The 20,635-nt window shown below is 44.9% G+C and overlaps 1 protein-coding gene and 1 pseudogene across 1 annotated transcript in view; both read right to left on the bottom strand.

Annotated features, from left to right (window-relative positions):
* LOC136526906 (ABC transporter G family member 36-like) overlaps positions 1-2,660 on the bottom strand; it is a 31,165-nt gene extending 28,505 nt beyond the window's left edge. Inside the window, exon 1 of the mRNA XM_066519479.1 lies at positions 2,341-2,660. Within this exon, the coding sequence (XP_066375576.1) occupies positions 2,341-2,660 (320 nt within the window). The remainder of the gene's footprint in view (positions 1-2,340) is intronic.
* A 7,716-nt stretch (positions 2,661-10,376) lies between these two features.
* LOC136528063 (probable F-box protein At3g22720) lies at positions 10,377-18,591 on the bottom strand (annotated as a pseudogene).
* Positions 18,592-20,635: the final 2,044 nt, after the last annotated feature.

Raw genomic sequence — 20,635 nt, 5'->3', positions numbered from 1 at the left:
TTTCCAAATCAGGAGGTCTCTTGTTTTAGTAAAATGAGAGCCCTCTAGTTAGCTTTTCTTAACAAATTCCAATTTATCTTCAAATAAATCAAATAGGGGTCGTTTGGATCCTTTTATTTTGGAGAAAATAGAATCTACTTAATGGATATGCTATTTGGTTTGGAATTTGAGATTGCACAACTTTCCAAAGTTCAATATAAGCCCATCCCAAATTCATAGGGCGGAAGATGAAAATGAATTCTATAGATCACCATGCTATATTTCTACTCTTCAATTTATAGCACGCTCTTTAACTAGCTTCTCTATAGTAGATGTCCAACATATAAACATCTCCCTTGCATGGCTAACAATAGTATACAAATATATTCCATATACAATCATATTAGGTTATGGTAAAAAAATAATCATATTAGCTTAATTAATATGTGCCTAAATTATGATTTATTGAAATGAATTCAATTTCAAGGATCCAAACAGGGCCATTAAGGATTTATGCTTTAATATATACGGATTAACTCGTACCACTAATTTCTGTACAATTGTCTATTTTTTATGAAACAAAACTTTCTACTATTGTCAATCTCGACATTTGCCGATCCAGCTCAGTTATTCGGAGGTGCTCATCATAGAGGTAAGATGTGCTTGCGTACATTCATGGTAATCCTTGCGCATTTGCACAAAGTCTCGTAAAAAAAATCCAACATAGTTGGATGCTTACAAAAGTAATCCTTGCGCACACACTATGAAACCTTAGCGGAGAGCACAAAGTGGAGACATGGAAAATAAAGAAAGAAAGATTGGCCTCCATAGCAGTCAAACCAAAAAATAAATCCAAACGGCCTTGCCAATGCCACCACTCTCGTTGTCGTCCCTTGCTTTTCCATCCCTCACAGCTCAATCCCATTCCCATCCATGCTGCTGCCCCCGCCTCTCAGTTATATTATGTATTTATTTTTTTATTCTTCACTATGTCTATCTCGTCATAGCTGATGTCTTTATAAAGACATTCCGATCCCGATCAGGACAAAGTGACGCCTTCTAGCTCGGACTTCCGGCACGATCATGGATCCTAAGGAGTAAGGACCAATGTCAACTTCTAACAAGATGTAATAAATGATGTGACGGTCCTACTATAGATAATAGCTACTGTCTGCTAATAGTTATCTCTTTTAGATCTAAATAAGTGCAGTTAATAAAATAACTAATCATTAGCTGGATCTCTACACAGACTAGCTCACTAGATAGATCAAATCAGATAATAACAGCTAATAGTTATCTTAGTAACATTTTTTATTAGCTGTGCCTCCAAACACCCTCCAGTTAATAGGTAGCTAATAGTTAGCTAGCTAGTATTAGATATGAGCTATTAGCCAGCTAATTATTAGCACATAATGAAATCCAAACATGGCCTATATATGTATCTTAGATTTCTCCTCGTCATGACAAAATTCCGATGGATCCAACAAACCTCATCCAGGTACGGTTGGAACAAGATCCTTGCCCACCGAGGTCGGTCCAACTACTAGACGTCCCTCCCAGCCTCGTGCCAACATCTTTGGGTAATTTTTTTTTTCATTGAAACAAATCGTTCGCAATCGCAAAACATTTTTTGACAGTTACGTACGCGAGCAATGGGGTAGACCTAACTTTATTCAAGAGTATTCAGCTAAATACCTATAGTTTTCTGGTAGTTTTCTGGTAAATACATATAGTGTACAGTGTATACATACATGTGTAATAGGAAAAACGAAAATAGAGCTAAAATAATCAATAGGGTATTCATGAATTGAGCCAAAACAATAGCCTCTTCGTACTCTCTTTCAGACTCGTCATCTCAGGCCTAGTAGACCAATTTTCTTCAATTCCTTATAGCTCGACGCTTCACCTCCTCCTCCTCCTCTCTCTCTCTCTCTCTCTCTCTCGATTCTCATTCCAAAAACCAAACCCTAAACCCTATACAAAGATGCGACGTGCCATGGGTTGTGCTTAAGCCAAAGCAAAGACTGTCATGCCATATTGGTATGGCTCAACATGCCTCGTGTGCCTAGAGCCTAGAGGCCACGATCTGGAATGGAACGAAGGACGAGAGGACCGTGCCGGCCTAAGTCCCACCTCTATTCGTGGCCCTGCCAATGGCACTGTAATCGTCCGAGCGCGCGAGTGCGATGTAGGATGGGAATCAAGAACACAGCTCCAACGACATCCATGACGGAAGTCATCAGTCGAATACAAGTGGATGAACAGGAACTCTCTCTAGATCTCTCTCCACTAAGAAATGTGAGCGCCAGCTCGAGCACACGATCAAGCGAGAACAATGAGCACGCACGCGTGTATACGTACCGGTCGATGCGTTCCCTGAGCCTGAGCAGGAACCCCTCGTTGTCCCGGTCGACGGAGCCCACGAGGCGGTCCAGCAGCGCGCGGCGCTGCGCCAGGCCGAGGTCCCCGACGTCCACCACCGCCTTCCCGCAGGCGCCATCGTCGACGATCGCGCTGCGGGCGCGTTGGGCCGTGGGCAGCCGCTCCAGCGCCGCCCAGAGCCGCACCTCCTCCTCGTCCTCGTCACCGCCGCAGCAGCCAGCACGGGGCCTAGTGATGGTGGCGCTGTGTGGTGCCGCCGCCGCAGCGTGTGCCATTTCTGTTTCCGCCGACGACTCCATATCGGCCGCTTCTTTTGGTCCGTCGGGCCACGGCAGGCAGGACGAGCTGTATATAGTGACAGGAGGAGCCTTGGTTCTTTGTTTTTCCCGGCGGAGTCCAGGAGGAATAAACTAGCAACGCTAGCTATGTGCAGAGGAGGACAGCATTATATTGCTGCAGTGTGGTTTTTTTGGAATTCATCGATGCTACTGTGAAACCTAGCAATGAATTTGTTACCTACTGGACGTCCACGGAACCCCATCGCTTCTGAACGCAGCTAAACTTTACGGCACGGCAAAAAAAAAAAATGATATCCATTCGCTCGCAGCATGTATGGGAGAAAACACAAGCAACTCTAGATTCTAGAAGCTGAGAGTCAGGACGTCAGGTCCGAGTCCACTCACAGAGCGCACCGCATAAATAGAATAGAACATGACTAACATTATCTCATATCATAAACATAAGATAAATAAAAACACATTACACAGGTAAATTCTCAAATTGTAAGGGTCGCAAAACAGGAGGAACTGAGATATAAAGCAAACATAACTAGCTCAAATTCAACACAACGGTATTCATTTTCATGTCACCCTCAAGACTAGCTTGAGTAATAAAATAAAGCAGTCTCTAAAAGCTTAGAGTACCTAATATATATGCTGATGGTGTAGGATTGCAAGTTCAGGACAAATTTAACCAACTGAAGCTAAACATATAGTTTTTTTCTATAAGAAAAGAAGAAAACACTGCACATATTACAATCCATAACAATTGCCAATCAAATACACATGTTCAAACATTAGTTTCCATGGTACATAAGCAGCAACATATCACATGATTAGTGCTATACGCAGCTGATGGTCCAGGTTACATGATTAGTATTTAGGCCCTGTTCGTTATCTTATAATCCGTACTTTTCGACTTGTCTTTTCAGCCAGAACAGTGTTTTTCTCTCACAACAAATCAGTCGGAACAATATTTCAGCTTATTTTTTCAGCGAAGCGAACGGGGCCTTAGTATCAGTCAAACAAATACATACCATGATCGTTTACTTGTTTACTACTACTTTGATTAAGATTCAGGTAAAAACAATAATTAACCTAGATGGCACACTACTGGAAACCGGCAATTTGCCGAGTGCCTGCGGCACTCGGCAAAGCCCGAAATACATTCGGTAAAGGCTTTGCCGAGTGCCGCACTTGGCAAAGAGCAGTCGGCAAAGAACCCGTCGGCAAAGGTTTCTTTGCCGAGTGCCACATATCGGGCACTCGGTAAAGCCTTTGCCGAGTGTCATGTCAGCACTCGGCAAAAAAAAACCGACGTCAACTCTGACGGCCTCTTTGCCGAGTGCCACCTCAGCGGCACTCGACAAAGAATTTTTCTTTTTTTTTTTGAAAATTCTTTGTCGAGTGCCATACTCTTGCACTCGGCAAAGAAATTTTTTCTTTTTTTTAAAAAAAATCTTTGCCGAGTGCCATGGCTCTGGCACTCGGCAAAGCTGGGAAATTGGGTCTCTGCTTCCCAGCTTTGCCGAGTGCCATGGTCACGGCACTCGGCAAAGCCCTCTTTGCCGAGTGTGGCACTCGACAAAGAGGGGAAAAATGCTATTTTTTTGTTTTTTGCTTTCCATCAGCGCAAACAAAGAAATCACATATATATCAACACACAGCGCATGATATATCACATACACATCCATATTCCATCACATACACATCCATAACCCATCACATACACATCCACCATCCATAATACATCACATACAAATCCATTGTCCATAATCCATCACATACATTCGCATCATCTATGACAATATCCATCACAATATATATATGTCTCTAGTAGTAGTCCAATGTAAGGCTAAGTCTAACACAAGTCCATGCAACATGAAAAGAAACAAATAAACGGTACCTATTGCCAGCCTCCCACCTAGAGTGTGAACTGCCACCTTGAGGAGGGCCAGTTGTCCACCCGGCCTGTGGAGAAGGGCCACCTTGAGGAGTCGGGTTCGAACCCGCCGACTGTTGCTGTACAAAGGAGAAGCGAATTCATAAGTATCTATAGGAGGGCCGCATAAGCTAAAGGAATAAACAACCATATATACTCACCGGAGTCCCTACAGGAGGAGGAGGAGCCACAACTGGAGCGAGCAGCGACTGGGGCATGACCACACCTGGCAAGGCCTGAAGGCTCGCCATGAAGCTAAACATGTCCTGCAGCCTCTGCGTCTCGGCCGCCCTCTGGGCTTGTACAGCCTCCATCTCCAGCCGATGGGCCTCCGCCTGGGCCGCCTGCTAGGCCTCCAACCTCCGTAAGCCAGCCTACAACATTCCACCCGCAATGTTTAAACAATGCAAAGGCAAGGTAGATGTGTAAAAGCAATGGACGACGAATAAAATAGTACTAACCTAGAGTTCCGCCATCTGCTGCTGTGAGCTCTGCTGCCGAGAGCGTATGGGAGGGAGGAGCTCGTGCTCCTTGCTTGAATGTCGGTGAGGTTGGGAACAGAGGCGGAGTCGACTATGTTGTCCGCCATCCAGTACCGGCCGTGCTGCTTCCCTCCTCCCAGCCTCATTAGGAGGTCTGTGTCCAGGGGATGGGTGGCCGGATCAAAGTCCTCCCCATGGCGCTCGCGGGCCGCCGAGGTGTACTCGCTAAGCTTGTTGTGGACGCTCGCGCTGGTGTACGCCTCGGGCCCGTCCACCGGGTTGTAGGTGACTTCTGGGGCCATCGCCTTGCCCTTGTGTGCCAGGGCGTACGCCATAAACTCGTTGCATTCCTGGCCTTGGTGCGCCTAGGACTACGAGGAAAACACAAAGATGATTATAAGTAATGAGAATTGAGCGTTAGAATAAATAAATAAAGATGAAAACACAAAGAAGATTACCCATGTCTGGGCGTACGCGATGAGGCTCTAGTTGCCTTGGTGGTGTGGCGCCCCACCCATCTGCAGGCGGCAGTCCCAATGGATGTTGTGCTTCTCCGCCCACTCCTCCGAGAGCCACCTGTCCACAATGGCCTCCTAGCAGAGGCGGTGCCTGGCGCACCAATCAGGACATTGCTGCATGCCATCAAGTTATTGATATGTCAGAAGATGAAATGAAGCCTACCTATTGTTCATGGAAGGAGTCAGTATTAATGTTTCGTACTTACCGAGAGGTACTGCTCCTTGGTGAGCGTCCTGGTCCTGGCATCGGCCTTCCTCACCACCTAACCAAGGACGTCGGTGCTGTAGTTGATGATGCACTGGAGCCACGTCTCGTGGTACAGGTCCGAGATTCGGGACCTACAGACCTTGTTCTGCACTCGCGTCGCCCGGTCCTCAAACCCTTCGTCGCACCTGAAGAAGTCCTGCATACAGACATCATGTATCGTTTCATTATTTCAAGAACGACCAATGAATGCGTAGTATTGACCAATTTAGTGCGATGAAGACTCACCCAGAACTCGGCCTTGATCCGCGCCACAACAGTGCCGAACTCGTTGTCCTCGGTGGCATAGAAGTGGTCCCACGTCTAGGGCAGTGAAGTCACCGAGGCGTAGGTGACCATGCCAGGGTAGTGCTGCCGAATCAGAAGGCCCAGGGTGCCACTGATGTGTCGGCCCGTTCCGGACACAACTTCCCAGTTGGTGCAAGAGTCATTAAGAAGAATTGTTAGTCTCCAGTTCGATTTTCAACATGTCATATGAAATAGTAGTGAAATAATACTTACTTGTCGCCGCTGGGTCGAATCACCGGGCGCCGGTGAAGTGGGATCGGCCGCACCGGGAGCTGCGAGGGCCCACGCAAGTAGACTCCCGACGAGGTAGAGCCAAAGACAGTGCTAGTGGAACCCCCTGGTGTCGCTATCGCCGCCTCCCCGTGGTCCGACGAGTCAGAGGAAGTGCCACCCCCTCCTATATGCAGGCCCACCACCTGGTCATCCTCGTCCACCGACGGGGTGGCAGCCGGCTACACCCTCGTCCTCGGACGGCCATGGGGGCGGCCGCTCCTCGTCCTCCTCGTCGGCGGCTCTGGCAAGGGGTCCTCCTCAGCGTGGGGTGGTGAGCGCTCCCTCATGTAGAGGGAGTTGACCCCCCGACGGGCCTGCCTTCCGCTCGGCATTTTGTCGAGTGCCTGCAATTTTAAAGAGTAAACCAATTAGCACAGTTAAATTACAAGTACTTATAAAGAGATGCAAAATGAACGAAACATAATTGCAATAATAATAATAATAATAATAATAATAATAATAATAATAATAATATAGTATTACATGAATTAGAAATATTCTTCATAATCGGCAGTGGCTAGATCATAGGTGTCGTCATCACTATCAATATTGTCGAGTAAATCAGGCTCATCTCCATCGTTGTCATCATTGTCATCGCCTAACTGTAATCGCTCAAGCATTTGTAAGTCCTTAGCATTTTGCACCTCTTCTCCGTCGTCCTCATCTCCATCATCCTGATCAATGTCATTGTCTACTTCCATGCCTATCAGCAAAAACATGTCTATGTCAAACCTCCCTTCTAGCCCCTCTTGTTGATAGAACTCCCGTGTGTTTGGGTCAAAGTTGTAATCCTCATCGTTTGGGACAGGTAGTTTACCGTGCGGCGATACCAACTGCACAAAGTACCAACCGATAAGATTGGGATCTTTTTGGCACGCCCATGGAAGATAATAAACTTGCATGGCCTATTGAGCCACAATATAGACATCCTCTCCTTGATAGACAGAATCCTGTCGAATTTTGACTTGTCCAATCTCAGGGGTTGTTCTCGTGACATTAGGATCAAACCAATGGCATTTGAATACGACTTGATTAGGAGCTTTGCGACACTCAAAATTGAGCTCGTATATTTCTTCTACTATGCCGTAGTAGTCGCGCTCATCGGTGCCGGGCGTACGAACTCCGGTATTCGTGGTTTTCCGATTGGGCCAACTCCGCTCGTAGTTTCTTGTGTGAAAGCGATAGCCATTTACATCAAAACGGTGAATGACTTTACCTTGTAGGCGAAGCCTTTGGCGAGCCCTTTCAACTCAGCATCCATTTCCGCATCCTTGCGGGCCTGCAAGGTGAGGCCGGATAGATCGTTACATTACTCGGTCGTAGGAGCAAAGTGGGATGTCAAAGATTGAACGAGGTAAATTGGACGGTGCCTTCGTATCGAACTAGGATATGAAATCGGGCACACCATCTTTGAGAAGACTATATTCTTCTTGAGGGGAAGGAGCCCTATTCCCTCTCTAGTATTTATTCAGAAATTCCCTGAAAAAACAAGAGATAAGGGGGTTCGATAGATGGAGGATAGTGACAAGGGCGTATGTAACAAGCTCATTGAGAACTTACTGCACATAAGGCTTCGCTTCATCAAGGTTCAACAACACATACACCATGATAGTGCGCCACTCATCATGCCGCAAGATCTTGGTGCCCGATGCGCTTGCCTTTCCGAGTTGCCCTTTGAAAAGGCTGAGGTTCGATGAACTCTCATCCGCGTTGTAACGAGGGGGACGATTGTGCACGCTGGGAAGGCCGTCCTTATAGTATGCTGTTGTGAAGTTTGACACCTCCTCCAGAATGAATGCCTCTGCCACAGAAGCCTCAATTTTAGCTTTATTTCTATACTTTTTCCGAAGAATCTTTAGACATCTCTCAATTGTATAGTACCAACGGGCCTGCACAGGCCCCCCCATTCGTGCCTCGTATGGTAGGTGCAAAATCAGATGCTGCATCGCCAGAAAGAAGTCGGGTGGGAAGATCTTCTCCAACTTGCAGAGCAACACAGGTGCCACTTTCTCCAAGTTATCAATCACGTCCCGAGATAACTTCTTGGCACAAAGCTGGCGGAAGAAATAGCTCAACTCTGCCAGCACGCGCCACACATGCTCAGGGATGTATCCCCGGGTCATCGCAGGAAGGAGCCGCTCAATCCATATGTGGTAGTCATGACTCTTCATCCCTAAGACTCGCATAGTGGACAAGTTCACTCCCCTACTCAAATTCGCCGCATGCCCATCAGGGAACATTAACGTCTGGATCCACTGCAGTACTTCCTTCCTTTGGTCCTTTTTCAAGACGAAATCGACCGGAGTCCTTCTCCATTTCTTGCCGGGCGCGGGAGGCTTCATCACTTGCTTTGGCCTATCGCACATCGTTGCTAGGTCCAGTCTAGCCTTAACGTTGTCCTTTGACTTATCAGGAATGTCCATGAGTGTTGCAAAAAGCGCCTCGGCGATATTCTTTTCTGTGTGCATTACATCAATGTTGTGTGATCACATGTGGAGATGTCCTGGTTTGTGAGCATCGTACGTGACAACGTGCTCGAAACTTTTTCAAATTTTTTCCACGGCATACGCATACGATACGGTGACAACTCGACAAGTTTCATGATTTTCGGAATTCGTTCGCATTTTATACAATTAAAAAACCACTCCCACGCAAGTTGGCGGCGTTGCCCCATGAGCACGTTGATCGAAATTTTGAGACAGTTCCTGGATTTAGCCTAAATGTACACTAAGAAACAAGGATAATATTTTTTTGAACGAATATAATCTATTATTCGATGCACCTGCAGTTCAAACTTACATTTTTTTCGAAAAATTCAACAAAACAAAATAAACTATAGAAATATGCCAAAAGGCAATGAAAATATCTCAAATTTAAACATGTTGTTTGTGGTAGTGTACTAAAGCTTCAAAAAAATTGGTGGCAAAAAACCAATTTTTTTTTTATTTTGCCGAGTGCCAAACGGGGGGCACTCGGCAAAGAGGACGCCACTGGATGCCGTTAAGCCCTACCAATCTTTGCCGAGTGTCTGCCTTTGCCGAGTGCCAGGCACTCGACAAATGCCTCTTTGCCTAGTGTCATATTTTGCCGAGTGCGGCGCTCGGCAAAGTAGGTCTTTGCCGAATGTCCGAAATTTAACACTCGGCAAAGATTTTTATACTCGACAAATCACGTGTTTCCGTAGCGGCAGTTTCCATATATTACTGGTCATGCCAGCTTCCGAACCTGAATCTGGCACCAACTAGGGAAAATAACTTTCACAGCTAGTACGAAACAGTGTACAGCGCCACACCAAAGATATGCAGTTAAATAAACAGCACCAGCAAAAATACTGTTAATAAAGTGGAAAAAGAAGAAGAGGGCAGGCATCGCTAGTAGCTCTTCGCTTCGTAAATCCAACGAACATAGACAAGAATTTTCCATTTAGAATCCATCATCTAACAGATGCACTAAGCACATCCGTTATCAAACAAATGTGCTAAATACTGGAGGCAAACATCTAGATCAAATAATGGAATAATTTATCAAACAAATGCGCTAAATACATCAATTATCAAACAAATGCGCTAAATACTGGAGACACAACATCTAGATCGAATAGTAGAATAGTTGAAAATAAATCGAACAGCCGCCACCATGGCCAGAAAGTACATTATATTGCATTATTGCAAGAAGCACGAACTCAGCCTTTTACATTAACAAATGTTAAGGAATACTCAAAACTGCAACAGAAATAGTTTTGGAACATCGAACTAATGAGAGATGGGAATCAGTTTGCACAATGCCGCCTCCGAATCAAGGAGACAAACATAGTGACATTATTGATGAACATAAAAGAGATGCAGAAGAAAAGCTAGCTTACTCTCACTCCATCTACCGAGGTTGTAATATCGATCGATCTGAAGCATGAATTGCTGATCGATCAACATCAACTCCAACCAAGGTCCACACAGGAAGTCACCACCGAGCCTACAGCCCCTGGAAGAAAGGCGGTGGCTCTGGTTCATCTTCATGATCACCGGCATTGCAATCCTGTTTCTCAAACAATGCATGCCGAACGAGGCTTTCCTTGAAGGTGTACGGAGCAATCTTGAGATGGCGGCCATTATCGCAAGGGAAGCTTTCCAGCAGAGTCCCATTCATGTCATAGTGCACCAGCTTATGCTCTGGGGTGACTATCACAACTCCCTCTCCTGACATGAAGAACATGCGCCAGGACTCATCGAACGTGAAGGTGCTGACCTTCACGGCCGGCAGCCGGATCCGGTGCATGCAGACCCAGATCTCGTTCTCGTAATCGTTGAGAACCCAGAGCTCGACCACTGTGACATTGTTGCCGCAACTGAGCATGGCGAGCTCGTCGCCGACCTCAGCCAACGACATGTGCTCCCGAACCACAGGAGAGCACAAAACGGTAAGTGCCTCGGTGGTCGCGTTAACGCCAGTATCCCGTAGCCCTCCGTCTGCCGCTGCATCCAGTGGAGGTGGCCGCGGAGCAGGACCGGCGGGCCATACGGCTGTCCACTGAACTTGTACCCGTCTTTCTCCGCCGGCAGGCCGATTCCCCTCCCTTTCCTGGAGTTCAGTGTTAGATTGATCTTCACCAATTGACCCAAAGGCATTGGCCTTTGGATCCGCGCCCTGATCGGGGGCGCACAACCGCTCCATGGTTGGTGGCTTCCTGTCGCATAACGCCATAAAAAGGGAGGTTGGGGCCGAGGCACAAGGCACGAGGTTCACCTGAGCCACTAGACACCCCATCGACATCCTAACCCTAGCCGATCTAGAGAGGGGGTGCTGCCAGCGACGGGAAGCTCCGCTAATGGCCACCGCCGCCACCATGACCGCGCCTTCACCGCCGGGCTTCACCGTGCCACCGACAAGCAACTCCATGGCCAGCTCGTCTTCTACGAAGACGGCCGATGGTTTGCACCTCCACACCCTCTCTCTCTCTCCCTCTATCTCTTAATCCCGTAGTAGTTCATGTTCTAGGACTTGCTATTTATCCCAAATGTCAGTATACATACTAGATCTATGGCTAGTGGATCCAGTCAAGTCTATCAATGGTATCAATCACCTATCTAGGCGTAGATCTAGCTCATCGAGGTAGAAAACCGAGTAGAAGAGTAGAAGGAGGGGATTCAATTTGAAGAAACGGATTGGACCCTAACCCTAACCCTAACTATAACCCTAGAAGAAGTAAGGACGGAGAAGGGGAGTTCCTACCCGGTTTTTCTCGCCGCCGTCACCATCGTCGTCGTGCGGGAAGAAACCCACCGTCGCGTGGGTAGAATGGGCCAAGCCGCCGCTCGACACTTAGTCGTCGGCGCGTGGGCTCTGGGCGCCGACACAGGACCGCTCGATGGCAGCGCGCTCACCCACTAGGGAGCGCGCGCTTCGGCGAGGGGACCCGCAGCGGCACCACACTCTTCTTCTCTGACATCGGTTGCACTGAGGAGAAAGGGGGAAGATCTAGGGTTTAGGGCGAGCCCACCGCAACACGTGTGGGGATCAGGGCACCGTCGCCCAGACTGCTCGACGGCGGTGCACTCAGCCTAGGGCGAGCGCGTGCGCCGGCGAGGGGACCGGCGGCGGTGCCGCTGCGCTGCCTTTTCTCTTCCGGCTGCGGCGAGGAGAGGAGAGGAGAGGGAGGGAGAACCGAATGAGGTTAGGGTTCGGGAGCCGCGGCCGCGGCCGCCGTTTTGATCCGCCGAGGAGCACGGACGACTGTCGGATCGCGATGAACAGACGACGTTCGTTGGACCGGATTTGGCCCAGGCGAGCGAGAGAAATCCCGGCCCAGGCCCAGGTTGTGGCCTGGGCATGGGGGAGCATGGTCGCGAGCGGCCGCCGCGGGCCGATTTTGCTGCTGGGCCGCGATAGTGCGCAGCGCGCGAGCGGTTTCGACCCAATTGCACACTACCGATTAGAATTAGTTTATTCATTTTCAGAAGCATTTTTTATGATTTTTGTCTAGTTTAAATCTCTGTCAAAATTTGAACCAACGGGATAATTTTTTCAGAGAGTAGATTGGTACAATAAAATGCTTCTAAAAAGTAGATAAATAATTTTTCATGTTTCCGCTGCAATGTTAAAGCTTATTATCTTCTAATTAAATTCGAACCAACGGGAGAATTTAATTTGAAGTGCAGTCATTTTTTATCAGTAAATTATAATATTGTTATTTTTCTGACCAACATTGATAATAGTAATATTATAATGTTTATTCATGTGTTTTCCATGCATTAATTCTATTTCTTCCCAACGGTGATGTAGAATTAGTGTATAAGAATGTTGTATGTTTTAATTTTGATCAACGTTAAATTAAAGCATGCAATTATGATGTCATATTTTCTCACTATCTCTGATGGTATTTTTCAGGACTCAGCCCAATGGCATTTATTTCGCACATACCACCTCTTGAAGGGGGCAACTATAGGGTATGGCGAGAGAAGTATGAACTAGCACTTGCGCTGTCTGAAAATGACCTAGCGCTTACCTCTCCGTGTCCTACTGAGCCAGTGGACCTGATGAGGAAAGAAAATGAGACTGATGCTGATTTCACTGCTCGGCAGCGAGATCATGCAGAAGTGCGAATGAAATATAATCTTGAACGTAAGAAATGGGATATTTCAAACCACAAGTGCTTGATAGTGGCTAAGTCCACAATTTCATATGCTATAAGGGGGTCTATCCTAGATTGTGATACCGCCACAGAGTATCTTAAGAAAGTGGAGAGTGAGTTCACTGGCTCTTCAAAGGCTTATGCCAGTACTTTGATTAAAAAATTGTTCAATGAGAAATACACTGGTGACGGTATCAGAGAGCACATACTGAAGATGAGCAACACGGCTTCAAAGCTGAAGCCAATGAATTTAGGGCTCAAGGATAAGTTCCTTATTCATTTGGTTTTTTGCTTCCTTACCCAAAGAATATGAAACTTTTGTTGTGAACTACAACATGCAACCCGAAAAGTACGATATAGAGAAGCTCATTGCAATGTGTGTTCAAGAAGAGGAGAGACTGAAAAGCTCACAGGGTGACTCTGCTAACCTTGTGAAGGACAACAAGAAGAAGAACTTCAATAAGAATGCCAAACCTCAAGGGAAAGCCCCTCAGACTGAGCACCATCTGAAGAACAACAATGCCTAAGTTGAAAAAGATCAATGCAAATGGTGCAAGCAGCATGGACATTACCAGAGGGACTGTCCAGACTTTCTGAAAAACCTTCTGAAGAGAGGTGAGGATTTCATTACATTCATAGATGAATCCTTGTATTTAAAGTATGCAAAATCTACTTGGTGGATTGATTCAGGTGCAACTGTTCATATTACAAATTCATTATAGGAATTCCATACGAGGAGAACCCTGTAAAGAGGAGAAAAAAGAATTAAAGTTGCAAATAGAGTTGAAGCTGAAGTTAAATCCATTGGAGATCTTTCTCTAGAATTAGATGATGGTTTTAGACTTTGACTTTTAGATATTCTTTATGTACCCTATTTGCGAGAAACTTGATAAGTGTTTCTAGATTAGATGATGATGGATATGATTGCCATTTTGGTAATGGCAAATGTTGGATTGTGATTAATAATAAGTGTGTTGGTCTTTCCTTCCGACAAGACAAGCTTTATTTATTATCACTTTCTGAGAATGTGAATGATGTGAGCACTGGGAATGAGAATGCTTCCTCGTCTATGATTGCAACAAATAAGCGGAAGAGAGTACATGATGTATCTTTAAAATTATGGCACTGTCGTTTAGGTCATATTTTGAGGGGAAGAATAGAGTGATTGATTAAGAAATCAATTCTTCCGCCTTTAGAATTTTTAGATTTAGAGCAATGCATTGATGCATAAAAGAAAAGTACGTTAAGAAAATAAAGAAAGATACCAAACGAAGCGCAAAAATTTTAGAAATAGTTCACACAGACATCTGTGGTCCTTTTCCTATGAAAAGTATAGATGGTTATGATTCATTTATAACATTCACAGATGATTATTGTCGTTTTGGCTATATTTATTCAATTAAGGAATGATCGGAAGCATTGGATAAATTTAAGTTATTTAAGGCTGAAGTAGAAAATCAGCACAACTTAAAGATTAAGGTAGTAAGATACGACCATGGGGGAGAGTACTACGGTCGACACACCCCATATGGCCAAGTTCCTGGACCTTTTGCAAGGTTCTTACAGGAAAATGGCATAGTTGCCCAATATTCTACACCGGGCGAGCCTCAGCAGAATGGAGTAGCTGAAAGACGCAACCATACCTTAATGGATATGGTGAGAAGCATGATAAGTTACTCTTCTTTACCAACAAGTTTATGGATAGAGGCGTTGAAAACCGCCATTCACATTCTTAATCGAGTGCCAAGTAAGTCGGTGCCCAAAACACCGTATGAGTTATGGACAGGAAATGAACCCTCACTAAACTATTTTTGTGTGTGGGGTTGTCCAGCTCAGGCTAAAGTCTTTAACCCAAATATAGGCACTACTAAATTTTGACCTTATTGCACCGGCCAATTTTTGATGTTATAGGTCTAAAATAGATGCAATAGTTCGGTGTCGCATCAATTTCTCGTTTGATGCCAGTCGATGCAAGTGGTCTTAATGCAATAGCCTTTCGCATCAGTTACTTGTGGTTGATGCGAGAAGTAGCTATTGCATCGTCCGTCCGTTGTCTATTGCATCAAAATTGAGAGATGCAATAGCTTGTTGCATCCAAATCATGTTGATGCAATACATCTATTGCAACAACCAACGTTCGGTGCAATAGACTATATTGCATCGATATTAGGTTCGATGCAATAGAACCTATTGCATCACCATTTTGGTTCGATGCAATATGAACTATTGCATCGATTTTATGTTTGATGCAATACGAAGTATTGCATCGAGTTTATGTTTGATGCAAAGACTCCAAGACAGTTAGTTGCCATTTCATTGGCTATCCAGAAAAGTCAAAAGGTTATCACTTCTATTGTCCTGACAGACAAACGAAGTTTGTAGAAATAAGACATGTTGTGCTCTTGGAGGATGATATGATCAGGGGTAGCATGGTAGCGCGAGAAATTAATTTTGAAGAGAAGCGGGTATACATGCCTGCTCCGATGGTTTAGGAACCATTCTTCTCGCTACCTGTTGTTGCTGTACCAATAGTGCAAGACACTGTAGTAACATCACCTATTGTTAGTTCTCCTGTGGCAACAATGAATGAACATGAGGAACCTATTGTTCAGGATCCTATAGAACCTATTGTCACACATGAGGAAGAGCAGCAACATCTTCATATAGAACAAGCATCATCTAACGAGGCCCCTAGAAGGTCTCAAAGAGTCAGAAGATCAGTCATTCCTGATGACTACGAAGTTTATGATTGTGAGGAATTTCAAATGGAGGGTGATCCTACTTCATTTGAAGAAGCCATGAGAAGCGCTCACTCATTAAAGTAGCTTGAATCCATGCAAGATGAAATGAAATCAATGAAAACCAATGGTGTTTGGGACTTAGAAATAATTCCTAAAGGAGCCAAGACAGTAGGCTGTAAATGGGTCTACAAAACCAAACATGACTCCAAAGAGAATATAGAAAGATTCAAAGCGTGACTTGTGGCGAAAGGCTTCACGCAAAGAGAATGTATAGATTATAATGAGACATTTTCTCCAGTCTCATGTAAGGATTCTTTTAGAATCATAATAGCGCTTGTAGCATATTACAATTTAGAATTACATCCGATCGATGTAAAGACGGCGTTCCTAAACGGGGATCTGGAGAAAAATGTTTATATGGCACAACCGAAAGGTTTTGTTGTGGAAGAAAAAGAACATATGGGATGCCGCCTAAAGAAATATATTTACGGATTAAAACAAGCTTCAAGACAGTGGTATTTGAAGTTTGATAGTACAATAAGAAAGTTTGTGTTTCAAGAAAACGTAGAGGACAATTGCGTTTATGCAAAGTTAAAGAATGGGAAATACATTTTTCTAGTCTTGTATATGGATGACATCTTGCTCGCTAGCAGTGATGTTAATCTACTACTAGAAACAAAGAAGTTCTTGTCCTCGAAGTTTGATATGAAGGATCTTGGTGAAGCTTCGTTCGTCCTAGGAATAGAGATTAACCAAGATAGAGAAAAGAGGGTTTTAGGATTATCACAAAAGGCATGCTTAGAAAAAGTTCTAAAGAAATACAGTATGCAAAATTGTAAGTCTTCACCTACTCCCATAGTCAAGGGCGATAGATATGGGGAATTTCAATGTCCCAGGAACCAATATGAGATCGATTAAATAAAACCGGTTTCATATAGTTCAGCTGTCGGAAATTTATAGTATGCTCAAATGTGTAGTCGCCTTGACTTAGCATTTGTTACCGGATTACTTGGCAGATATCAAAGTGATCCAGGAATAGAACACTAGAAATTAGTAAAGAAAGTTTTGTGTTACCTGCAAGGTATGAAGGGTCTCATGCTAACATCCAGAAGATCTGATTCCCTGCACATAGAGGGGTATACAAATTCTGATTATGTGGGAGATGATAGAAAGTCCATGTTAGGATACATATTCACTCTCGCAGGAGGAGCTATATCATGGAAAAACTCAAAGCAAACTGTCACTACATCATCTACAATGTATGCCAAGTTGATAGCATGTTATGATGCCACAGGGCAGGTGAATTGGCTGAAGAAATTCATGCCTGGGTTGAAAGTGGTAGATGACATACATAAGCCACTCAAGTTATACTGTGATAATAATCCAGCAGTATGTTATGCTCATAACAATAAGTCAAATGGTGCTGCCAAACATATTGACATAAAGTATTATGTTGTGAAAGATAAAGTCTGGGATCATATAATTAGTCTTGAGCATATAAGAACAGAAAAGATGCTCGCGGATCTACTTACAAAAGGCTTACCACCCGGCGTGTTCAGAGAACACTTAGCTGGCATAGGTTTAACGGAAAGCCTATGATTCCTGGACAATGGGGGCCTAGTTGAGAATCTATTTCAAAACAGAGAGGTGCATTGTAGCTGTTTAAAATAATGGCAACCAACCGTGATGATGAGGCATGCTCTATGCACTGATCTATGATGAAATGGGAACAAGATAAAGTAAGTAAGTTAAGTTTAAGTCATAAGGTGAGATCAAGGGGGAGAATGTTAGATTGATCTCCACCAATTGGCCCAACGGTCAATTAGGCCCTTAGATCCGTGCCCTGATCGGAGGCACCCAACCGTTCTATGGTTGGTGGACCCTCGTCGCATAGCGCCATAAAAAGGGAGGTGGGGGCCAGAACACAAGGCATGAGGTTCACCTGAGCCGCTAGACACCCCACCGACATTCTAACCCTAGCCAATCTAGAGAGGGGGCACTGCTAGGAATGGAAAGCTCGGCCACCGGCCACCGCCACCACTGCGATCATGCCTTCACCATCGGGCTTCACCGTGCCACCGACAAGCAACCCCATGGCCAACTCGTCTTCTACGAAGGTGATCGATGGTTTGCACCTTTGTACCCTCTCTCTCCCTATATCTCTAAATCTCGTACTAGTTCATATTCTAGGATTAGTTATTTATTTCAAACATCAGTATACATGCTAGATCTATGTCTAGTGGATCGTGTCAAGTCTATCATCCGACACCATGATGTAGTAGTCCTCGCCGGGCCACTAGCCCTAGTAGAACAAGGCCCGGTACTCTCCTATAGGCTCATGGCGGTAGAAGCCGGCGAACCATGAGGCGCGGAGCGGAGTCAGGAGAAGCGTCCACTAGTGCATTGCCGGGTTGTATACATAGAAGCGGTCCTCAAAGCTAAGCAAGAGGAGGCCGTCGTAGGAGCCGAGGATGTGGATGCTGCCGCCGGTGTACCGCTCCTCCTTGTGGGTGAATCAGACGATGGGCCGGAAACTACCGGCGGCGCAGAGGTCGAAAGCGTCGACGTAGCAGTCCATGGAGCAGAGGAAGGAGACGAGGGGTAGCATCGGCTGGAGGTGGTGGTGGCCGACGACGAACTCGGGGTGGGAGACGATCTAGAGCCAGTCCTTGCAGATGGCGCGACAGCGGTGGATGGACCTAGAAAGCAGGTAGAGGAGGATGTTCTGGACGAGCTCCTCGGGCAAGTGTGGGGCCACGGTGGATCTAGAGGCCGACGCAGCCTGCTGCCTCTTCCTCAGCCCCGCGGTGCTCTCCATGGACTCCAACTCCACCGACGAATGCCAGCCACGCTACATACGATCCGCCTGCAAAACCTCTGACGTGTTCGATCGTGAGCGACGAAATGGTTTCAAATCTCCACAGATTTTGAGGAAAGTGGGGGGAGCACCGATCCAGCACCTCAAAACAACACAAGAGATGCTGGAATCAAGAGGAATGGGTGCTTGGAGCGGGCGAGCTCACCTTCGACTCCCTCCCTCCCTCGAAATCATCTTCCTCCCCACGATGCTCATAGCACGAGGAAGGGGAGCGACGCGTTTGGTAGGATATGTATGTATGACCTGGCTGAGAACTGGAGGACACCACCTGCGCATTGTATATAGCATGAAAACACACGCGGTCCAGTAATGGTAAGCCCGTGAGTGAATGTTTCCTCGCGTGGGCCTGTTGTGCTGATGTAATACCATTGTATAGTAGATTGTTGTATAAGGCCTTGTTTTGTTCTCTATACTATCTGATAATAATTATCTTTTTTATCCAAATAGGTATAGATAATAGATAGCTACTTGTCAGCTGGATCTTTAGATATCACTAGTTGGACCAAATGAGACAATATCAGCTAATAGGTGGACCAACAACCCAACCTTGTAAGTTAGCTGTGTATCCCAACACCCTCCTTATTAGATAATAAGTAGCTAGCTTTATCAGCTAATGAATCCAAATAGGGCCTAAGACTAATGTTAGAGCATCCCCAAGAGATTCTTTATATCCTACCTAATTTATAGAAATAGATATTTTTGGTGAAAAATGCCTCCCAACAGGGGTCTTTTTAATTAGATCTTCAAATATAGATATCCTCTATTCCGGAATTCTCGCTAGGTCAAAGATTGAGAGCGAGGATGACTCTCTACAGTGTACATAAGATATAAAAAAGTTGTTGGAGGGTACAAGGATATAGAAGATGATTTTCACTCAAATAACTCTCTAAATGATGATTTAGTGAGTAAATTTTAGAAAAACTTTTGGAGGTGCTCTTAGCTAATTGTATATTTGTATTCCTATGTATTCCACAGGATACAAATCTCAGTGTAGAGTGAAGGCCACCTACACAAGAACATAGGCCATAGAAAATTTTACTATTCTGCTCCATGAGTCGGCTTAGAATTGAAATAACAGACTGTGGGTGCCTTCCCTCTCTCTTTTTCACAATTTATTGTTCTTATTACAACCCACTCCAAATTTTATCATGCATTGCACAGAAACAAATATATATTGAAATCGGACTTCATGTCATCGCTTTATGGTGCCAACATATGAAAGCTCTAGTTTGGTTTTGGTGAATTGATGAAACCCTAAGTGCTAACCTAGTTTATCAAAGTGATTATGAGATAGGTAGCACTACTCCAAGTGATGAAGCAAATGAAGATCATAACATGATGGTGGCGATGGCATGATGATGATCAAATGCTTGGACTTGGAAAAGAAGAAAGAAAAACAAAAAGCTCAACAGTCATCACCATCATCATGTCATGATCTTCATTTGCCTCACCACTTGGAGTAGTGCTACCTATCTCATAATCACTTTGATAAACTAGGTTAGCACTTAGGGTTTCATCAATTCACCAAAACCAAACTAGAGCTTTCAATCTCCCCTTTTTGGTAATTGATGACAACCCTTACACAAAGATATGAATTGAAATTTAATTGAATCCATGTTGCTTGCCCAAGCATATTTACCATGTATAAAAGGATATGGACAAGTTTTATGAACCCCAAATGGTAGCAATTGCTCCCCCTACATATGTGCTAAGAGTTTGGATTGTAGCTTGCACATATACTTAGATAGGAAATATATGAGACAATGTCTACTGAATGATGCTAAGGTATAAAAGATGGACCTTTGAAGCGTGATACCAATCAAAGTGCACCAATATACCATCCTTAGCACCATTAGTAACTAGTCATACACAAAAACTAGAATATCCCATGAGATCAACATTAGAAGTGAGGGTCTAGTTTTCATAATGTGAGCATGAGTCTAGTTACTTAACCTATGCATACTAGTTTTTTATTTCATCATTC

The sequence above is a fragment of the Miscanthus floridulus genome, chromosome 19, assembly GCF_019320115.1.
Source record: "Miscanthus floridulus cultivar M001 chromosome 19, ASM1932011v1, whole genome shotgun sequence".
Lineage (NCBI taxonomy): Eukaryota > Viridiplantae > Streptophyta > Magnoliopsida > Poales > Poaceae > Miscanthus > Miscanthus floridulus.
The sequence above is the reverse complement of the archived record's forward strand: the minus strand, read 5'-3'. Positions and strand labels throughout refer to the sequence as shown.